The sequence below is a fragment of the Mus caroli genome, unplaced genomic scaffold, assembly GCF_978045245.1.
Source record: "Mus caroli unplaced genomic scaffold, Mus_caroli_1 scaffold_15, whole genome shotgun sequence".
NCBI lineage: Eukaryota > Metazoa > Chordata > Mammalia > Rodentia > Muridae > Mus > Mus caroli.
The window spans coordinates 16,559,405-16,580,653 of NW_028227270.1; the positions used below are offsets into that span (position 1 = coordinate 16,559,405).

Here is a 21,249-nt window from a genome sequence, read left to right on the forward strand (position 1 = left end):
GAGAATTGGGTAAGAGGACAGATGACCTATAGTCTAGCTTCGAAGGTACAAGAATGTTCAGCTTAGTAGTGATCTGTATACATAGGGAAGGAAGCTGTCTGAGGCTGGGGAAAGAAACATTGAAAAGAGTAGAGAGAATGGTCTTTAAAGTTCCTGCAGATGGATTCTAGGCTTTTTGGCTAAGATCAAGTATAAAGTTCCAACAGATCTGGAGGTGGTGGGGTCTGCCGCCACTGGTAAGCTTTGCGATTCTGAACGCATGGACTAGAATATTCAAAAAGTATTCTACAATACTGTAGGGGAAAATGTAGTCCCCAGGCCCACGCTGGCCCTGCCTAACAAGGTTTAAAAACAAATTGGAAAAAATCAAACTGCCTCCAAGTAGCTGTGTCCCAGAGCATAGCTCGGGAATATTTATAAGACTATAAAAATATCCAGCACACAAGTTCATGATGTCTGCCTTCCAATCAAGCCCCTGGCCAAAGGAAGGAAGCAGAATTTGAAAAGGAACAGTGCTCTGCCCTGGAAATTCTGCAGGCACTAGCTTCGAGTGAAAGCTATTGTTATTTTTGTTCTTATTCCCCCCCCCCCCCGCAGTATTGTTTGACTTGCTACAACAAGGACACATCGCTAATGTTATTTCAAAAGACTGGACAAATCACTTAGGAAAATGAAAATCAAAGGAAAAAGTGGTTTCTGCACTTCAGAAGTGACTGAATGTCTTCCCCCTTTCTGCTTCACTTTCTGGAAGCTTCTCACTTTCTTTTCCACCATCTCTTGACTTTCCTCCCTTTTCCATGTAGTTTAGGTGAAAGTGGGGGTGCCGCTGTATTTTTTTTTTAAACACCCACAGTTAATTTTTCTAAGAGAATGTTGTTACCTGACTTTGAACACCCTGTACTCTCACTAAAGCTAATCAGAAGCCCTTTTACTAGCCTGCTCCCCAACCTGGATCAGTAGTCCACCCAGGTAAAGCCTTTGCAAGCCAGACCCCATTTGCCATGTCACTGTGCAAACAAAGTGCCGTGACACTTTGGCTGTACCTGTGTAAACTGCACCCAAGGCCACCTCTGCTGTTCCCTCTACAGAGATTCTTCTGATGTGGAGTGAAGACTGCTACAGGTTGTGATGAAGAGAATGAAAGTGGAAGGGAGTCTGTAGAGAGCAAAGAAAACAGTCGGAGCTCCGGAGAGGGAGAAGAGACAGAGGGCTGGGCCATCAGAGAAAGGGACCACTCAGAGACCAGACCCAGCGGTGAGAGCAGAGCGCTCCGGCACCTTGTGGACAGCGGGAGATAGAGCGGAGAGGGCTCAGAGGCTGAGTGCCAGGCACTTGGAACCCAAATCGCAGGAGGCGCCCAAGGTTGCTTGGGCTTGGGACGAGCGCAGTCCGAGCACACATCGCTCGCACCTCAGGATCCTGCGCACGGCCGCCGGCGATGAGCCAGAGCAGCCGCCTGTGCTCGGGCTACTACAGCCTCAACCGCAGCTTCGTGGAGCCTTTCCAGTGCCCGCGGCGCGGCGATGGGGCCGCGCTGCTTTACTGCTGCGGCTTCGCAGACCTCAAGTACTGCTGCAGCGAGCCGGGCAGCTACTTCCCCTACAAGCACAGCTACATGTGGAGCCTCAGGTGGGCAGGGCAGGGCAGGGCAGGGCAGGGCAGGGCAGGGCAGGGCAGGGCAGGGCAGGGCAGGGCAGGGCAGGGCAGGGCAGGGCAGGGCAAGGCAGGGCAACGCAACCTACTCCTAGCCCTGGGAAAGTGACCAGTGGAAGACACAAAGCTGGAATCAGGGAGGTCTCCTAGCTCCCGCTGGGTTCAAGTCCTCGTGCCAAGGCGCCAGATTTCTGAATGGTTTCTGCAGGGAACCCTGGAGACAAGTGAGAACCCTGTATATATCCCAGGCTCCCCCCCCAGGGACCACTGCTTGTGAGATGAGCTGGAAGCTCTACTAACAAGACTGGAGGTTTTAATTCCTCTTCAGGTATTTGTTGATTTGGTATATTTGAATGGAAAGGACGCTTCTTTGCAACCCAGGCTGAGGCATTGGACCAGAGGAGTACTTAGAGTCACTGAGCAGCTGGGGTCTCTCTCTCTCTCTCTCTCTCTCTCTCTCTCTCTCTCTCTGTGTGTGTGTGTGTGTGTGTGTGTGTGTGTTGGCTTGAGTAGGTGCATACATACAACTGGGCTTTACAACTTGCTCTTCTCAGCGGTTAGAACAATGACACTGCACAACCGGACTGAAGGGTCCAGCACGGAAGGAAGAGCTTGAGTTGCTTTGCTTACACAGTGTGTCCTTTCTAGACACCCTTCCCTCGCAACTGAACCGTTTGACCACGGCTTGACGTCTGGTCACTTTTCAAAGACAAGCCTTTCTTGATTCTTTTTCCTAAAGCGCCCCCCCACCCCACCCCCGCTTATTTCTGTTCAGACTTTATGCTGTTTTCACAATGAAATGCTCCCTCTAGAAGACTGCAAACTTAGAAACTTTAAACTTGATTCTTTTCTTTTGTGTACAGAATGAATGGAATTTTAATATTATAGGAAAGAACTTACACTCCTAACATAAATTGTGTGTGTGAGCATGTGTGTGTGTGTGTGTGTGTGTGTGTGCGTGTGTGTAGAGGAGGGGGAGGCAGGAAGAGAGAGAGAATTAGCTAGCATGAGTTACTATCACGTCACTTTCTCATTATAATCCAGAACTAGACACACATGTCAGATCAATAGCAAACAAAGTAGGACAAAGTTGGCAGAAAGTTATGTCAACTTATTTTGTCCTCAATAGATTATTTGGGGGAAGAAAGTGATGGACTGCCCTGTTATCTGGGCTTTTCCAGACAAGCTCAGTCAGTCATTCATCTGTGAGTGTTTGAAGGTGTTGATGAGGGTAGAATTAGTGCCAACTGAGCCTGACAATGCCCAAATCAAACTCTATTGGAAATGGTGCCCAAGATCTTCAGATCTCTCTAGATGCCACAGTGACAAGCAGAAGGGGCCATTGAACCTTCCTGAGGTTTGTGAGAACACAAAGGAGGGATCAGCCTGCTGGGGTCTATCTTCATCAGGACAAAACAGATAGTCCAGTGTCAGGGGAAATAGGAAAATCACTTTAACTGGGGGCATCAGTTGGTAACATTGAACCAGGGGTTCCTGTGAATTGCTGAGCTCTGGAAACGCCACAGGAGGGTAAATTTATGAGAGCTTCATTTCTCTTCTATTCTTTGCTCTTCGATCCTAATTTAAAATACTCCAACTGTGAAACATATTACAGAAGTCAGTAGCTTTGGAACTGAGATTCCACAGCTGCTAGAGACAGGCAGCCAGAGCTACCTTGAGGCAAGGGCAGGTGCTAAGTAGGAGAATGGCTATATGGATGTGCTGACAGCTTCTCACACTTTCTAACAGTGGAATGCTAGGAAGAAGGACAATTCTCCCTTTCCAGTGTCTGCTCCATTCATTTCTTCCCTGCCCTTCTAAGACTCTAAACTCAAAGAGTCTACTTCAGTAACCTTTTCCAGGTCTTAAGAAAATGAGGCTTATTTAGCAGGGCCATCCATGAATGAATGCTGAATAAGTATTTGTTGACATGACCATCTTAAGGGACTCCTGGATCTCCATCGTTACGTGGAGGTCTTCAGGGACAAAGCAATGCTTATGTAATATGGGGCCATGGTGCTGCAGCAGAGTCAACGTGCCTTTGGGGTTTCCTCCACACTGTGGAGTCTTTTAAAGCCTCATGCCTTAAACATTCATGATGTATACGCTCCGTTTCATTAGGTTAGCACATTTTAATTTACTACGTCACTTTTTACTTTGAAAATTATTTTTCAGCAACTGGGTTTCTCATTTCAGGGATCTGTCCACATGCCTCAACTATCTGCTTTATGCACAAAATCATAGATTGCTTTCTTGCACGTCTGTGTATAGGAAAGTGAACCTAACCCTCCTGGATACAGTCTGCAGAACGCAAGGTGCAAGGGTTTTTTTTTTTTTTTTTTCTTTCTCTAATCCTATTAGAGCAATGGACAGCCAGCATGGTAGCCTCCAGGTTCAAATATATAACTCTGTTTCGATTCTGCCATACAAGTCCCCAGTCTTCCCTATATGCAGGGATGTCTGGGACAGTTAATAAATCAAGTGTGAGAATTGGAACTTTGTATCCATGTTGTCTGCAGCTCAGGAGACAAGCTCTTGTGTGCAAGCCAGTTTTATCACATCAGATCAATTGAGAATGGAGTAAACAGCCTGTCACCTTCAATACTGTTCCTTCTCCCAAAGCAGTGGCACTCCTAGTGTCCTCAATCAAACTCCCCCTTTCCCTTTTGCTAAAGTCAAGCTTGCTAGGGCCTGATCCCTGAGAGAAAGCAGAAGCCTGAAGACAAGCCAGGAAGATAATGAAGACTGAGATCATTATTTCTCAGTGATGTGCATTCCAAATTGCTACAGGCAGATCAATCATAAGTTAATTAGTATTTACTTTCATCTGTTGAATGTTTTCTATAAACTAAATACTTAAAGTGTTCACAACTGGCTGAAATCTGCTCTTGAATAGCCTAACATCTAATTATGGCTGTTTCCACATGACTCCAAAGACACAAGTCTGCGTACAGTTCAGCACAACGCTGCTTTTTCAAATCCCCTCTCTTACTTGATAGTACGAAGTGCACACGTTTATAAAAACCTACTACTTTAGTGTCTAGCCAAATGTATAACCACATATTGAATGATTACAAAGGTGATGCAGGGGAGATGACAGTTGAGGGCACATTTGACCTTTGGAGGAAGGGACATGGGCTTCTTTCCTGGTGCTAGGCAGGAAGATCTCAGACTTGAATTTCAGATGCATTCTGAAACCAGTTTTCTTTTAACTAAACTCTCTTCTCTTATGCAATGGTTGTGGCTTTGTATATCGTCAAGTCCTGCGTGGCCATGGAAGAGATAAGGTGACATGGTTCCTATCCCTGGAGCAGAGTCAGCAAGGCATGGGCCTCCATGAGTGTTGATGGTTGCTAGGCATGAGGCTTGTTTGTATAATAATGAACATGACTTACTTTATGTTCCTCCTTTAGGAATATTCTCCCTGCAAAGATTATTGAAGAACGTTCTCTCTGCTAAATTTAATGAGTCCATGATAGTCAGAGACAGCATGAGTTCAAGAGGAAAGGGTATGTCTGATGTCCGCCACAAAAGTAGTAAATGATGAGATGTTCAGGACAACCCTTAAGGCTGTGGGAAAGAACCCTGAAAACATGAATTAAAAAAAATATATAAACAGAACTTCTCAACTCTGCAAAATATAAGGATGCAGGATGAATTATATGAGGAGCGTCATGGACCTAAAAGAACAGAGACAGCCGCACTATGAGCCAGTTTGTCAGAAAGATACTAAGGAAAGATTTGGGGAGTGGAGATTATGGGGCAAGATCCCACACAGCTAAGTTTATTGTTTGTGCAAAAGTTACCAGATTCCTGAGTTCAAGGTCAGCCTGGGACAGAGCTAGTTTAGGCTCAGGATGGATGATGATCTCAGAGCCAGACCCCATCTGACTAGCTTATTGTCTGTGTTTACAAAATTAGGCAGACCTCTGAATTTACTGTTACATTTTTTAAAAATGTACTTGTCTTTTTCTAAGAATCAAGGGGCTAAGGCCATAAAATGCTGATAATCAAAAGGGAAATTGGGGTGGTTGATTGAATTGATATGTAAATAAAAGACTGGGCTATGATCTTTGAGAGCTGAGCTATCTTTTTTTTTAATTAGATATTTTCTTTATTTACATTTCAAATGTTATCCCCTTTCCTAGTTTTTCCTCTGAAAATCCCCTATCCCCGCCTCCTGCATCCCAACCCACCCACTCCCATTCCTGGTCCTGACATTCCCTATACTGGGGCATAGAACCTTCACAGGACCAAGGACCTCTCCTCCCATTGATGACCGACTAGGCCATCCTACATATATAGCTAGAGCCACAAGTTCCACCATGTGTTTGATTGTCTTTGATTGGTGGTATAGTTCCAAGGAGCTCTAGGGGTATTGGTTAGTTTATACTGATGTTCCTCCTATGGGGCTTCAGTCCCCTTCAGAGAGCTGAGCTATCTTGATGAGCTGTCTGGAGAGCCAGCAGGAGCAGAACACAAGGCTGTCAGTTTGTACCACATAATTGACTTTGAGTCATTCTTTTCATGACTCCCAAACACCCTTCCCTTAGAACCCCTCTCTAAGCTGAGGCTGTTCCTTGGCAGTATATTAATAAGTGGTGTCTTTCATAGATATCTCTAAGAGAAAAGTTTTATATTTCTGATATATGTGTTTCCTGACTCTTACAGAAGGAAGTATTTTCCTGTTTATGTTTTGCTTGCAAAATTGATCTTTCTAAGGTGTGGTATTTATCTGATTAACTTGATTCATTGGACTGAGATATTTACGAAGTTCTTAAAGACTCATGTGACCTTTGTACTATCTCATAGATGTCACACTGATATTAACATACAAATTTTAAAGATTCTTACATACTATAAACAAAATGTATCAAGAATTCAAGATGAAAATTTCGATCATGCATAGTTTATGGTAAGACAGAATTTGGTTATGAATTAATGAGAACAAGAATGAACAGTGAATTCTTCGTTCCAGTTTGCCTGTGTGGCAGTTTGGATGACATGACTTCTTTCTGTTTCCCCAGTATTGGTGCTCTGATTGGATTGGGAATCGCTGCCCTTGTCTTACTTGCCTTTATCATCAGTGTCTGTGTCCTTTGCTACTTATTTCTGTACACAAAACCTCAAAGATTAGACAATGGCCTTAAACTTCAGCACCTAGAGACATCTTCTACTCTAGAAGGTAAGCTAAATTTGTTGTTTGTAGTTAACTACCTGTACCATAGCCAAAAGAATAACTCTAAGATGGGCAACAGGTCACACTGTTCAAAATGAATCTTGTTTAAAGATTCACCTTACAATGTATCCTCGCAAGAATTCACACTGAACCAGTTTTAAGTGACAGGATATTGTCGGGAAATAGTATTCAATGGAAACTATCAGAGTATAAACGCCCTCAGGGACATCTTATTTCATATATGTAATTCCGGTTTACTTATCAATAATTAATCCTCTTGTAACATTAAAGTTTGATGTTCTTGTGGAACCAAGGAAGTCAAATACACAAAACAACAAAACTCCCAACAGGATGCTCTTGGTATTTTATTCTGGACTGGTCAGTCAATTGTCCAACTGGTACCTAGTATGAAGAATCAAGGGGGAATCTAAAAGAATTCAGAGGTGCTTTAAAAAAATCTGAAAAACAAATAGACTGTTCTCTGCTGTTGAGTAGCCTACAAACTAATTAATGCTATTGGTGTATGTGTATGTGTAAGGTGTAACTATAAAGTAGAAAGAGATTTTTAGGCATAATTTATACAGAGATTCCTCTGTGTCTCCTTATTGCCTCATTTATAAAGTAGTATACAGATATTGTTGTTGTCATTATAAACTATCAAAATTTTGTGGAAACTGATTTCCATTAGGGTATTAGGAAACACTAATCTTAAATGTTGACATGTGTATATTCAGAATATATATTAAAGAACATGTAGGTAAATACACACACACACACACACACAGGACCTATGTTGCCATTTTTAGAATAGCATAGAGTGTTTATTGCTCCCATTTAAAAAGAAAAGGAAAATCTTTTAAAAATTATTTTAGCTGAAGATAGAATCTGTCATGTTTATGAAGTCCCTGCCTTGTGATCTTGTCAAATATGTCACCCTCACCAAGTGCCTGCATTAGATCGAGTCTCCTCTGGGGAGAAAGAAGAATCCTGCCCCACCCCCCACCCCCCATCCCCCAGCCGTGGTACGGCAAGATGGATCCCTCTGGAGTTCTCTTCCCAAAGCACTGGGATCAAGGGGCCAAATTGACAGGCTCAGAGCTGAATTTAGTCCAGGCAGCTTTGACCCAGTTTCTCCATGAGCACAATCATGTATGTGATTGATTGGTGGTTATCACATAATTAGACTGTAAAGGTAGTTATTGTCTCATTTGCTTAGATGATTTTAAACCATGGTTCCGATTTTTTTCGATGCCCAAGAATCACCTAGGTACCTTGTTACCAACGCAGCTTCTCTGCCCCTGGACCTTCCTCTTCCTCTGCTCCTGCCTACTGTCCACAGAGCAGTCCTAGTGAGCCTGTGTCTTAGTCAGGGTTTCTTTTCCTGCACAAACATCATGACCAAGAAGCAAGTTGGGGAGGAAAGGGTTTATTCAACTTACACTTCCACACTGCTGTTATTACCAAAGAAAGTTAGGACTGGAACTCAAGCAGGTCAGGAATCAGGAGCTGATGCAGAAGCCATGGAGGGGTGTTTCTTACTGGCTTGCTTCCCCTGGCTTGCTCAGCCTGCTCTCTTATAGAACCAAGACTACCAGCCCAGAGATGGCACCACCCATAAGGGGATCTCCCCCTTGATCACTAATTGAGAAAATGCCCCACAGCTGGATCTCATGGAGGCATTTCCCCAACTGAAGCTCCTTTCTCTGTGATAATTCCAGCCTGTGTCAAGTTGACACAAAACTAGCCAGTACAGCCTGTTAAAATCTAAGTTACCCTTCAAATTCAAATATTCCCCCAGCCCTCTCAACTGATAGAACTCTTTGCAGTGGCCTTTTGTGGTCTACCCTCTAGGTCTTTTTTTTTTTTTTTCCTAATCTCTTTTGCCAACTGACCTCAGCCCCTTTGCCATTCTTTAAGATTTTCAGTCAGGGCCCAGGTGTGTGCTACCACCATTTCCTCAGACTGCTTTGTGACTTACAGTGTTTTTAACTCTTTCCTGAGAAATTCTCCCTGTGGGAGTTCCTCCTTACCTGCATTCTTAAGGCTTCTTCCATTCTTCCTACTCAATTTCCCCCCAAGCATTTACCACTAACATGCAATGCAGTTGACTTAACTAGTATCTAGTTACTTATCTCTCTGTTATCTATAACTTTTCTACACTCTAAAACCTGAGTTCCAGCAAAGTAATTTTTTTTGCCACATTTATTCACTGTGATATGCCTGATGATTATAATGCTCAAACATTTCTGGATTAAATTAACGTGACTAGTCCTACATCTTTACTGATCTCAGGAATGTATTTTGTGAAACACAGATCAGGTCTAGTCACTGCTGCAGTCATCCAGTGTGCATTGAGTGTGTCTTCTATATAATACTCTGTGATAAATAAAAGTGGTTACTTTTTCTGGTTTAGCTCAAGGAAAAATGCAAAACTCTGTTTCATGTTTGCTCTGTGAATCCAGAATCCAGAAGCATGCCAATTCAGATTTGGCTTTTTTTTTTTTTTTTTTTTTTTTTTTTGCTATTTAGTGGACAAAGCCTTTTAATGAAGTTAAAACGTAATGCAGTTAACTTTAATAAAGTTAGATGAGACTGCTTTCTTGCAATGAAATATCCCCACTTTGTTCTTCACAAAAATATATGTGCCAGGGTAGGAAAGTTAATTTAATATACCTGTCCTGAGTCTGGTACATACATACATACATACATACATATATAAATACATACACACACACATACACACACATATATATAAGCATATATTATATATTAGAAAACAGCATATAGAATGTAAAGTAACCAGTTCCTTACTGTTGCTTTCAAAGGAGGTAATTTTGGTTTTGTGGGTTGGTTTTTTTTTTTTTTTTTTTTTAAATCACAATTCAGGGCACAAAATAAGAAATCTATATGCTGTTGGAAATGGGTTCCTCCTGAACCCTTTGAAGTGAAAATTAATCATTGTTCACTTTGTTAAATATTAGTCTTCCATTTCAGTGTTTCCACCACCTAACAAGTGATACCTTGTTCAAGCCATGGGAAAGACAAGCTAAGAATATTATGACATTTAAGGAGAGTGTTAAGGGTTGTAGGCATAGGAATTGTTTCCATGATTAATTAGGTGTGTAAATTGTACATCTGAGGAAAGTTGATCTCACCCATTAGAACCCTTTTCTTTCAACATTATCTCTTAAAAATTCATCTCACATTATTTTAATTTCTTAAAATTATTTATTTTCTGAGATTAAAATTACGTAATTTCCCTTCCCTTTCCTCCCACTACTCCTCCTTGCTCCCTTTCAAACTCATGTCCTCTTTCTTCATTGATTGTTCTCACAATGTTGTTACACACACACACACACACACACACACATGCTTGCATGCACACTCCTAAATCTTTAAGTATAACCTGCTCAGTCTGTATAATGTTACATGTATGTATGTTTTCAGGGATGAACATTTGGCATTAGATAACCAATTGGTGTGTTCTTCCCTGGAGAAGACTATTTAGATTAATTTTCTTTTTTTTTTTCATTTATCACCAATTTTTATTTGGTTGTCTTCACATACAGCATAAACAGGAAAAAAAGTTTTAAGAAGTCTAATGTAACCTAGGAGATAGCAAGCAGTTTCAGAGCACATCAGGAGTGTCGAAACACAGACTTTCTGCTACATGGAAAGATGACAACATAGTTACATAGCTGAGGACTCTAAGAAAACAGTGAATTTCTCCTGCCTGAGAGGCAGGGGCAATAGGACATTCTGTTGGAAAGTCTGATTAATTTTAGATTAATTTAGATTAATTTTCATAATGGAGATTGTTTTCATTACAGGCAATTTGAATGGGTAGGAGGAAGTGTGTTCTTAACAATGGATATAGGGTTCTGAGTCTTTTCTTTTCTGTAGATTATGTCGGTGTAGGTCTAAAATAGGCTAATTACAGATTACTGCCAGGATTTTTCCTATTCTATTGTATTTCAATTTTAGTTTTTGTTTTGTTTTGTTTTGTTTTTCGAGACAGGGTTTCTCTGTATAGCCCTGGCTGTCCTGGAACTCACATTGTAGACCAGGCTGGCCTCGAACTCAGAAATCTGCCTGTCTCTGCCTCCCAAGTGCTGAGATTAAAGGCGTGCACCCCCACCGCCCAGTTGTATTTCAATTTTAAATGTATACAGCTTAGGGTTTTACAGTCTTTGAAACTGATCTTAGAAAGGCAGGTAGGTCTCTTCTGGCCAGGGCTACAGATGTTAGTGGCATAAACTTTGCTGCCCGTGCTGTACAGAACTCCTCTTGCTGAGCAATTGATGGACTTTTAAGTTGTATCTTGTGGCTGTTCTCTTCTTTTAACACTGTTATGTTTGGGGATTATGCACATTTCAAATAGCAGTATTTGGAAGAGCACTGTGGCTTGTATTGCTTTTGCCTCAGACAGGAAGTTCCCAAGCAAAAGATGGCTGTGTGCAGACAGTCCTAAGGGTGAGGGCTCATCCAAGGCTGTGGGAGAATAATCATGGTTAATGGTGGCACAGTCAGAGACGATGCCCGTAGGTCTCCACGTTTCAAATGTTTCCATAGTGAGGTGCTTCTGGGCATATCAGAGAAGAAGTCAAGGCTTCAGCAGTCTCAGGACTACAGTGGGAAAGGTCTACTGTAAGCCTTGTGAGCTTTCGCACTGAATTCTCTCTCATTTTGCTTTTAAATGTGATGGGAATTTTCAACTGACTGCATAGTGTGATGTGTATTCTGCTCTGATAATGACAACTGTGACCCACATCCAAGTAAAACTGCTGCTTCAGGAAGATAAAGCAAAACCTCCCGAGGCTCTGAGCAGGTCCTGTGGAGGGGGGCGGGTGATGATCAATGTCAGGGACTCAAGAGAAGTAGTGTTCCTGATGAAAATTAGAAAGTCACTGTTAGAAAAATGACTAGGAAGAAATAATAAAATGGGATAGGAACAAAAAACACCCTCAAGTTGGAACTTGGTGCTTGACTTGGAAAGGTGGAAAGTAGAAATGAAAAGGGAGAGGTAAATTGGCAGTAAGACACAGCTACCTAGGTGAAAAACAAAACTGCGTATACAATACAGAGAAAGTAAATTGGAAACAAAATCACAGAATCATTTACTGTGCCTATGTGCAAATTGAGTCTTTGACTTGAAATGGTCTTGTGTTTCTTCTTAAAAGATGCTCTCAGTTCCTCAGAAGGTAAGGTTTTTCTCTCTGCTCATGTTCATTGTAGAAACACTGAAAATACTGAGAGACAAATGCTCTCAGCACAAGAGTGGAAGATGTCAGCACTGCGGTCTGCATCCTGCAGGGAGATTTTTCTATATATACATATATCACATAAAGCAAATTGGGAAGCAGGGGGCGTGGCAGCCTTTGTCTGTGATCCCAGCACTCAGAAGGGTAAGGCAGGATTGGCATAAGTTTGAGGCAAGCCTAGGTTATATAATGGGGATGTGTCTGTCTGTCTTATCTATCTAGCATCTGTCTGTTTGTTTAGCATCTGTCTGTCTGCCTGTCTCTGTCCTTCCTGCTCCCTTCCCCCTGTCTCTTTTAAGAAAACAAAACAGAATTGCTGTCTTTCTTTGCCAATGAATGAGCTCTCTGTCATCATTTAACCCATTTCTTACTTCACACAGTGCTGTGGCTTTTACTGTTGGTATCATTTCACTCTCAGAGAGAAGAGTTCCATGGAGTCTATGAAGCATTTGTATATCTCTCGGCAGGTTAACTGACTCTTTTCACTCTTTTGCTTCATTGGTTCTATCGTTGGTACTTTCTGCATGTTCTCTGAGTGGCATGACTTTTAAACTATAAAACCCATAGCACTTCCTAGGAACAAAAGATCCTTCCTCTTGTGTGAACCCTGTCCACATGTCCAAGCTAGCCACCACAACACTCGTGCAGCAACATACACTCTGGGGTGTATATTAATGCTTCCCAATCTCCATAGTTAATTTTTCTAATCATGGATCTGGCCCAGAATTACATTTTTATAGTTTTATTTCTTCTTTCCTTGATCCTAATTCTCAGCCTTTCTTTTTCTTTTATGCCCCCTGGCAGTTTTGAAGAGAAAAAGCCAGATATTTTGTGCAGTGTTCCTCAATTTCTGTTTGTCTGTTTTCTCTTTTACAGGAACGCACAGAAGTTATAGTATCAAAGTACCCCAGGCAGCAGAGATTTTTAGTTGGCCTGATTATTAGTGCTATTAACTTGATTGCAGGGAGATCTCTGAAACCATGAAAATATTCTTTTCTTCTGTAAATTCTCACCCAGCCACTGATTTTTTTGACAACTGTTATTATGATATTTGTAAATGACAATTTTCCAACCTCTTACGGCTTTAAAATTTATTTCACTGCTCTGCTGTTTATCTTAGTCCTTTGTGTCACTGAAACAAAATAGTTTAGACTATAAAATTTGTAAAGAAAAGAAGTTACTTTTTACAATCCCAGAGGCTGGGAAGTCTAAGATAAGACGGCAGTGGATTCGGCACTGGGTGAGAGCTGCTGTCTGCTTCTGAGATGGTGCATGCCATGATGCTGAGTCTCCTTGTGGAGCAGGGAGAGAGTGGGCAAGAAGCAGCTAGCTAGTTCCCTCCACCCTTTCTGTAGGAATTCTAACTCCACCCAGAAGGTGAGAACTCTTATGGTCTCACCACATTCTAAGCTCCTCAACTCTACTATAACTTTTCAGTTTAATTTCATTTGACTTTTAGAGGAACACATGAACTCTAACCATAGGATTGGGATGGTCTATTCATTATAATCTCAGTATGGTCTCTTGGATTTTAAAACATTATTATGACTGTTTATTCTGATCCATGAATGATCTTATAATGGTCAGTGGACAATTTTTAATTTTTAATTTTTTTATGAGTATATATGTGTTTGTGTGTGCAGTGTATACGCATTGCATACAGAAGCCAGGAGAAGACATCTTCTGTGTCCGTCCTGCTGTATCTGGGTCTGTGTTACTTCCTTGGATAATGGTGTATCACTGATGCTACAGTTAGGCAGCATGTTGGCCAGGAGGCTCAAGTGATCCTCCAGCTCCATCCTCTCCAGTGCTGAGAGCACAAGCATATGCAGGACCTTGGCGTACGTGAACACTGGGATCCACACTCACATCCTTATGATTGCACGGGAAGCACTCCTGCCACTAAGCCATCTCTCCTTCCACTGAGCAAACTCTCTTAAACTGTATCCAATGCCCACTTGAAATTTGCCCATCACTTTGGGAGCACCTTTTTGTTCCCCTCCAGGAAACACACACACACACACACACACACGTACACACACGTACACACACACACACACACGTACACACACACACACAAAATTTCACTTGGTAACAATGTTTAGAAATCAAGTATAGATTAAAGTAAAAACAATCTAAGCTTGTCCTTGACTAGCTTACTAATAAATGAGACTCAGGTTGTGGTTATTTTGTTTGCCTTTGACAATTACTGGGGTGGGGGTGGTCACCCCTAATCCACTCTTCTAACTGCAGGCCAGGCTACCTTCCCAGTTATACCCCAGATACTTGCTGTTTCTCCTGGCCATGTGCTCATGGTTTCTCTCCCTGCATGGCAGCTTCCTCCTCCCTCCCCTTCCACCTGTCCCTCCTCTTCCAACCAGGTCACTTTAAACTCACCTTCCTCTAATCTTTCCAGTAATTGGCTATAACCAATTTTATTTAACCAATAGTTTTAAAATCAAGGAACAAGGTTTGCACAACAAAAGCCTAGACCTTCGGGTATAGAATTTAGTATTACAATACATAGCATCGGACAGTAGATACACCATACTTAATTAAGTTACTTCCACTTACTAACTTCCACTTCTACCATTATCTTACAGATACATTGAACACATAAATATTTTGCTTAGCATAAATCCTTAGCAGAAACCCCTGCTCTGAGTGCTCACACATATCAAAAGCTGTGAGTATATTTACTATCTGCCCTCCAGAAAAATTACTACTCATATTTACGTACTTTTCCACAATCTCTGTGTCCTTTGGGATTATTATTTAAAAGTATCTATTTTACTAATTCCATAAAAAATAGTATTTTTTTCAAATCTATCTAATCAGATATTCTTACTATTATTTTTTTGTAGTGTACTACTTACTTTTTATACATTTTCTATGAGGGTGTTCATTTTTTCATAGACTGCAGGGGTTTTTTTTTCCTACTGTTTTTATATACTTAAACCTTTCATAACTTTCTAGAAGTGAAGTAAAAAAAAAAATCTGCCTTTTTTATTTTCCAGATGAGTCAGTTGTCCAATATCTATTAGTTAATCTATCTTTCCGTTGTCAACCTAAATAGTGGTTTGTCACAAATTGTTACATGTACTAAGGTCTGTTTTTAGACTGTGTTCTGTTCAGTTATTCATTCTGATTATTCTTGTTGTGATAGACTTTAAAGTTACTGCTGTTACATTATTTTAGCATCAAGGCCCTGTCTCCTTCTTACCATTAAGCTTCTTTTAAGAACATCTTGGCCTTTTGTGTGCAATGCTTCTTAAGTTTCCAAATGAACTTTTGAATCACACTCTTAAAATTTTTACAACCGTCAAGTGATATTTTGATGGTTTTATAGTAAATTTATAGATAACTTTGGGAGCCACTTTACTAAATACTTAATACTCAGAAAAAAAATGCTGAAAACTCATTAAATTGTACTGCTGACTCTACTTGGCAGTATTTTATTTCACAAAAGCTTTTAAAGAATTCATTGTGGTAGTCATAGAAAATAGAATAATTTAGATACACTGTCATAAAAAGCTACTCACTCATGGAGACTCAATTGATGAGGAACTTCCTTGATCATGCTGGCCTGCAGACATGTCTCTGAGAAACTGTCTTGGCTATTGATGACTGTGGGAGGGCCCAGCCCACTGTTGGCAGCACCATTCCTAGGCAGGTCAGCCTGGGCAAACGAGATAGTGGTGCATGAGCCAGGGAGTGAGCCAGCGAGCAGCCTTACTCCACGGATTCTGCCTTGAGTTCCTACACTGACTTCCCTCAGTGATGAAACTGTAAGTATGAACCAAATAAATCCTTTTATTCTCAAGTTGCCTTTGATCAGGTCAGTTGTTGTTTACCACAGCAACAGAAAACAAAGTAGGTCAGTAGGTCAAGGCACTGGCTGCTGAGCCTGAGGACCTGAGTTAGATCTCAGAATACACACAGTGGGAGGAGAGACACATCTCCCACAAGTTTGCCTCTAAATACACACACACACACACACACACACACACACACACACACACACATACACACACACACACACACAAATGTAAATTTAAAAGAATATTTAAGCTTCTCCTGGGTTCTAAAAAGGATCTTTCAATTTAAGACATCAATCGGAGAGTTCCTAAGGATGTTTTAGTTAGAACGCAGAGAACCAAATTACTTAACAGACAGCAGCATTTGTGAGTGCTAAATGTGCCCTTTAGAGTACAAGGTCAAGCAGCCAAAGCTGAAACCAGAAACAGGAAGCAAAACAGAAGTCAGTCTTTCATCCTTAAATACTCAGAGATTTAGTAGAGATTAGCCAGGCTTGGCTGCACAGGCCTTTAATCCCTGGACACTGAGGCAGGAGGAACCTAAGTTCCAGGCCCAAGTCAGCCTAAGTCATAGTGAGACTGTTTCAAAAATCAAAACAAACACCACCACAAAACAACAACAAAACAAGTCGGGCAGTGGTGGTGCTTGCCTTTAATCCTGGCACTTGGGAGGTAGAGACAGGCAGATCTCTGAGTTTGAGGCCAACCTGGTCTACAGAGTGAGTTCCAGGATAACCCAGGCCACACAGGGAAACCCTGTTTCAAAAAAAATACCAAAAAGAGAAGAGAAAAACAACAACAACAACATGACTTTGAGTGTAGATTCAAAGATTGTTCCCCAAAGCTATCCAGCTAGGTCAGCAGCTGGAAGCTGCTTAGGGCTCCAGGGTGGCAGGGCAGATGCTAAATTATACTAAGCAGGATTGATAACAGCAAGAAAGATCCATCACAATTCTGCCCGGTAGGTGTGGCCAGGAGACAAAGACCTGTGACTCTATTTTCCTGTTTTGAGATGGCTGCCAAGATCCAATTTCACCCTTACACGGTAAGTTTGACCCCGAGGACCAGTTCTGAAGTAAACACAAGTTTAGCTGTTATCAGAACAAGCAGGTTATCATAGCTGCAAAAAGAGCAGGTATAATTTTGTTTGATAAACTGGATTTAAATTGGCCAAAGGCCAAAAGTTTTAAGTGCCAGCCTATCATGTCCAGGATTAAAGGAAGGCTAAGATGTACATATAATGTCCAGACTAAAATAAAGTCAGGATGCTCACACGAAAGCTCAGTACAAGGGACTGAAGGGAAGAACTGTGCTGGTGGATGTTGGCAATTTGTAGTCAACTAAAGAAACAGGAATTAATAAGAAAACCTTTCTGTGCGTAGCAAATCCTCCGCACTTCAATGGCATTACAGATTTCTTACTTAAAATCAAATCCGTGTTGTAGCTATGTGATAGAAGGTCTTATCCCTACTTGGATGGATAAGAAATTTGTTTCTATGATAGGAACACTAGGAAAAGCAGGCGAGGGCTTCTCTTAAAATGGTCCCCAGGGGACGTTAGGGGACTCTGCCCTCACTGGGGCTCTACCGGTTGTCATCTATATCTCCAATTACTTTAACTTTGCTGGAGGGAATCCATTGAAAGTGTTTTTGGGCTCCCCCCACCCCCCAATCCCAGATTCTGGATCGTTCATCAGGTGTTTACAACCAATCTTTTCTCATTCGAATAGGAAATTGCTGTGTTAGGGGTAATCACTTTGGTTTTCAAAGCCAACCTAGGAAATAGTCTTGATAAGCTAACGCCTTTGGAAGGATCTGAAAGCCAAGTAGGTAATGAGCCAGGGCTGGCAAGTCAGGGCTCTCACAGAGCTGTGGACAGACACAGAATTTTTAACACTGGAATGTATTTTCATACCTTGTACAAGTCAGAAAGCGGTAGGCAGTTTCCATGAATTCTTCCAGCGTTTGCCACAGATGTGTATAATGGAAATGAAAGCTGCCAGAATAGAGACAACTCCAAGCATCCAAATGGCTAGGTTAGCAAATAACACCCTGAGGTTCCCCTTTGCTGTAAAGAACACAAAACACAGCTCTCTGTGCTGAAGCAGAGAGCAGTTTTGAAAGTTTAATTCAAATATTATAAGTGGAAGTATGTGAGCATCGCAGGAGTCAATAAATCAGCATTAGGTTTGAAGTTTTCAGATGCCCCCCTCCCCCATCAAAACCTTTGTGTCCTAAATAAACGCTTGTATAAGATACAAGCCCAGTAACAACCTACAGAAGGACAATCCACTTCTTCCTTTGTTAGTTTAAGGGCTAGTGAGGGAAGACTGCACATTCCCCAGCCCTGGCTTAGGATGGACTTACATGCAGTGTGTGAACTGGATTGTGGAATGAATGTGCTCTTTAAAACCCTTCCCACTTCCTCTCTTTAAGTTTAGTATCACAACTGCAAGTTCCAAAGACCAAATACCCCTTGTGAATTCAACAATGTATAAGACAGGATACATAAGAAGGGATAAAATCATTTAAGAAACATGAACTAATTGAATGGCTAAAATTAAAGAAATAATAATATTATTTTAGGACAATTAAGTACTTAAAATATCAATTGAGTAATAATGTAAAATAGTAATAAATTGATCCATTAATAAGCACAGTAGGTAGTGTTTAAAACTCTATCATGACACATATTAATTAGATATGATAAGACATGGAGACAAGCAATATATTCCACTGTAGGATTGAAGGAGCAGAAGAGGTTTGCAACCTCACAGGAAGAACAACAGTATCAACCAACCGTACCCCACAGAGCTCCCAGGGATTAAGCCAACAACTGCATATGAAGCAGAGGATGTCCTTGTCTGGTATTAATGGGATGAGAGGCCCTTGGTCCTGTGAAGGCTCATGTCCCAGTGTAGGGGAATGCCAGGATGATGAGTCAGGAGTGAGTAGATGGGTGGGTGAGCATCATCATAGAAGCAGAGGGAGGGGGATGAGATGAGGGGTTTGTGGAGGGGAGTCTGGGAAAGGGGATGACATTTGAAATGTAAATAAAGAAAGTATCCAATAAAAAAAAAAAACCAAATAGAAAACCTCACATCCAAATTGCTTATGGTGGCAAAGCCTTCAGTGTCTTAAAATTATTATGATTAGCTTTAATGCAGTCTACTTACTAGTTATATGTAGAGTAGGGAGTCACACTTTGAGTGACCCTGAAATTGTTAACACCTTGTGAAATCTGTGCTTTCTCACAGAGGCCCGGAGAAAGAGTATAGCAATGAAATTTGTACCCCTGTGATGGAATATCTCCTTTCACTTTCACAATGCATGGCTCAAAATCATCCTGAATGGATTTGGTTCTCACTCATCTATATAACATTTTCAGGACATCCTATTTTCCATACTATTATAACAATTCGAGCACAAACTTTGAAAAGACAAATTTTATGTCGTAAGTTTGATTAATTATTTCATTTGGTCTTGTGTATTTCCAGGCAACATAAACAGAAAAGCCAAAGGCCTCAATGCAGTATCAAATTCAACAAATGAGACCTTCTATGAAGCTGATGATGGGACTCAAGAGAAAACAATGGATATAACACAAATCAATATTGCCTGTTAGTTAAAATCCCTGTTTTGAAAGTTTACCTGAGAGAGGGAGCATTAAGAATGAAAAAAAAATACAAAAAAGTTAAATAAAAATAAAGAATGCATTTTATTTGTGGATTTGTTTTGTTTGTTACGGTTTTTGTTGTTGTTTTAAATATAGACTTTATATACATAGCCTTGACCATCCTGGAACTCACTATGCAGACTGGGCCTCCTGAGTGCTGAGATTTAAGGTCTGGCCCACCACACCCGGCAAGAACACATTTTAGATCAGCTGCTAACATCACTTTCCCCATATTTGTCACTCACAAAGCAAGGCCAGCTGCAGTTTTAGTTAATTCATTTATTAGACACTCACTAAGGTTCTGTTGTTTATGGGTAGAAGTTTACTGTGTCAAGTTTCTGTACAGCATGAAGCTTTGCTTTTCTATCAAAATAAAGAGTTTAGCAACGGTGGAGAGACAAACCAATCACAGTGAAGCACAATAAGTGGGTTTGTTTCATTACCAACATTTCACAATCATTTAATACAGGATGTTACTGTTAATTCTGGGAAAGTAAACCTGGTGGCTGGTCTTGTCTCAAGTCTCTTAGAAATCAATGTTTCTGAGAATTTTTGTGTGTGAAACAAAAATATATTACCTTCATAAAAGTTACTTTTCAATGGCAAATGTATCACTGAATTATCTGTGCAATGGGTACTTGCTGTATTTCATATAATAGACAATGAAGAATGTCTGTAATGAAAGTTATAAAAGAAATCTGAATGTCACCAGCAGGCTCAGCTGGCACCGTGGACACACTCCCTGCTGTGGTTGCTTATCTCTGGGTTACATCCTGGAGGTTAGTTACTCCCTGTCTTGGGTCATCTCGTGCTTCTCTCTGTAACTTACAAGCAGCAGGTGCCTCATCAATTGACATAAAATCAGCCTTCTTGTGGCTCAGCTGATACACTGAGAAAGTATATCAGTAAGTCATATTCCAAATGACTTACTTAGTTATCATAAGTACTCAAGTGTAGTTCCATCTAATGCTACCAGAGAGCACAGTGATAGTCAACCTGTGTCGTGACCCCTCTGCAGGACAAATGACCTTTCACAGTGGTTACCTAAGGCCATCCACCAGGAAACACAGATATTTACATCACAATTCATAACAGTAGCAAAATTACAGCTATGATGTAACAATGAAAATAAGCTTATGGTTGGGGGTCACCACAGCATGAGGGACTGTAGCATGAGAAGGGTTGAGAACCACACATCTAACATGAAAAGAGAGTTTCTACAGTGTATATCTCAAAAGGATTTTTTTTCATAAATATATCTATATTAGAATATAGGCATAGTTTTAAAAACAAAATTTAATAGAAAATTCAGTAGAAAAAGGCAACAACTTAGAGCATGTTTCACTACACACACTGGCTTTGGGGAAGGTTTCAGCAGCTGGGGGACATGTCTTTCAAAATGTGCTGAACATGGCTTCTTTGGTCTGATAGCAAGAAGAAATGCCTCATTATTCCTGTGCGTGCAAAGCTCAGGGGTAGCAACTTTTCATCATGTCTACCATAATTATGGCTTTCTCATAGACTAGCATAGTTTAGGGTTTGAGGTAATAGGAATGTTCTCTTTATCTGTAGCATGGTATGATTGCTACCAACGTAAGCGTATACTGGGCACCTAAAATGTGGCTGATGTAACAGAGATGATATGTTTATTTCCTGGATTTTA

The 21,249-nt window shown here is 40.9% G+C and overlaps 1 protein-coding gene across 1 annotated transcript; it reads left to right on the forward strand.

The window, feature by feature from the left end:
* The first annotated feature begins 1,423 nt into the window (after positions 1-1,423).
* Shisal2b (shisa like 2B) lies at positions 1,424-19,535 on the forward strand. Its single transcript, XM_021181116.2, has 3 exons — positions 1,424-1,629; positions 6,681-6,838; positions 19,408-19,535. The coding sequence occupies exons 1-3, from the start codon at positions 1,439-1,441 to the stop codon at positions 19,533-19,535; spliced, it is 477 nt and encodes a 158-aa protein (XP_021036775.1). The 5' UTR covers positions 1,424-1,438.
* The last annotated feature ends 1,714 nt before the right edge of the window (positions 19,536-21,249 follow it).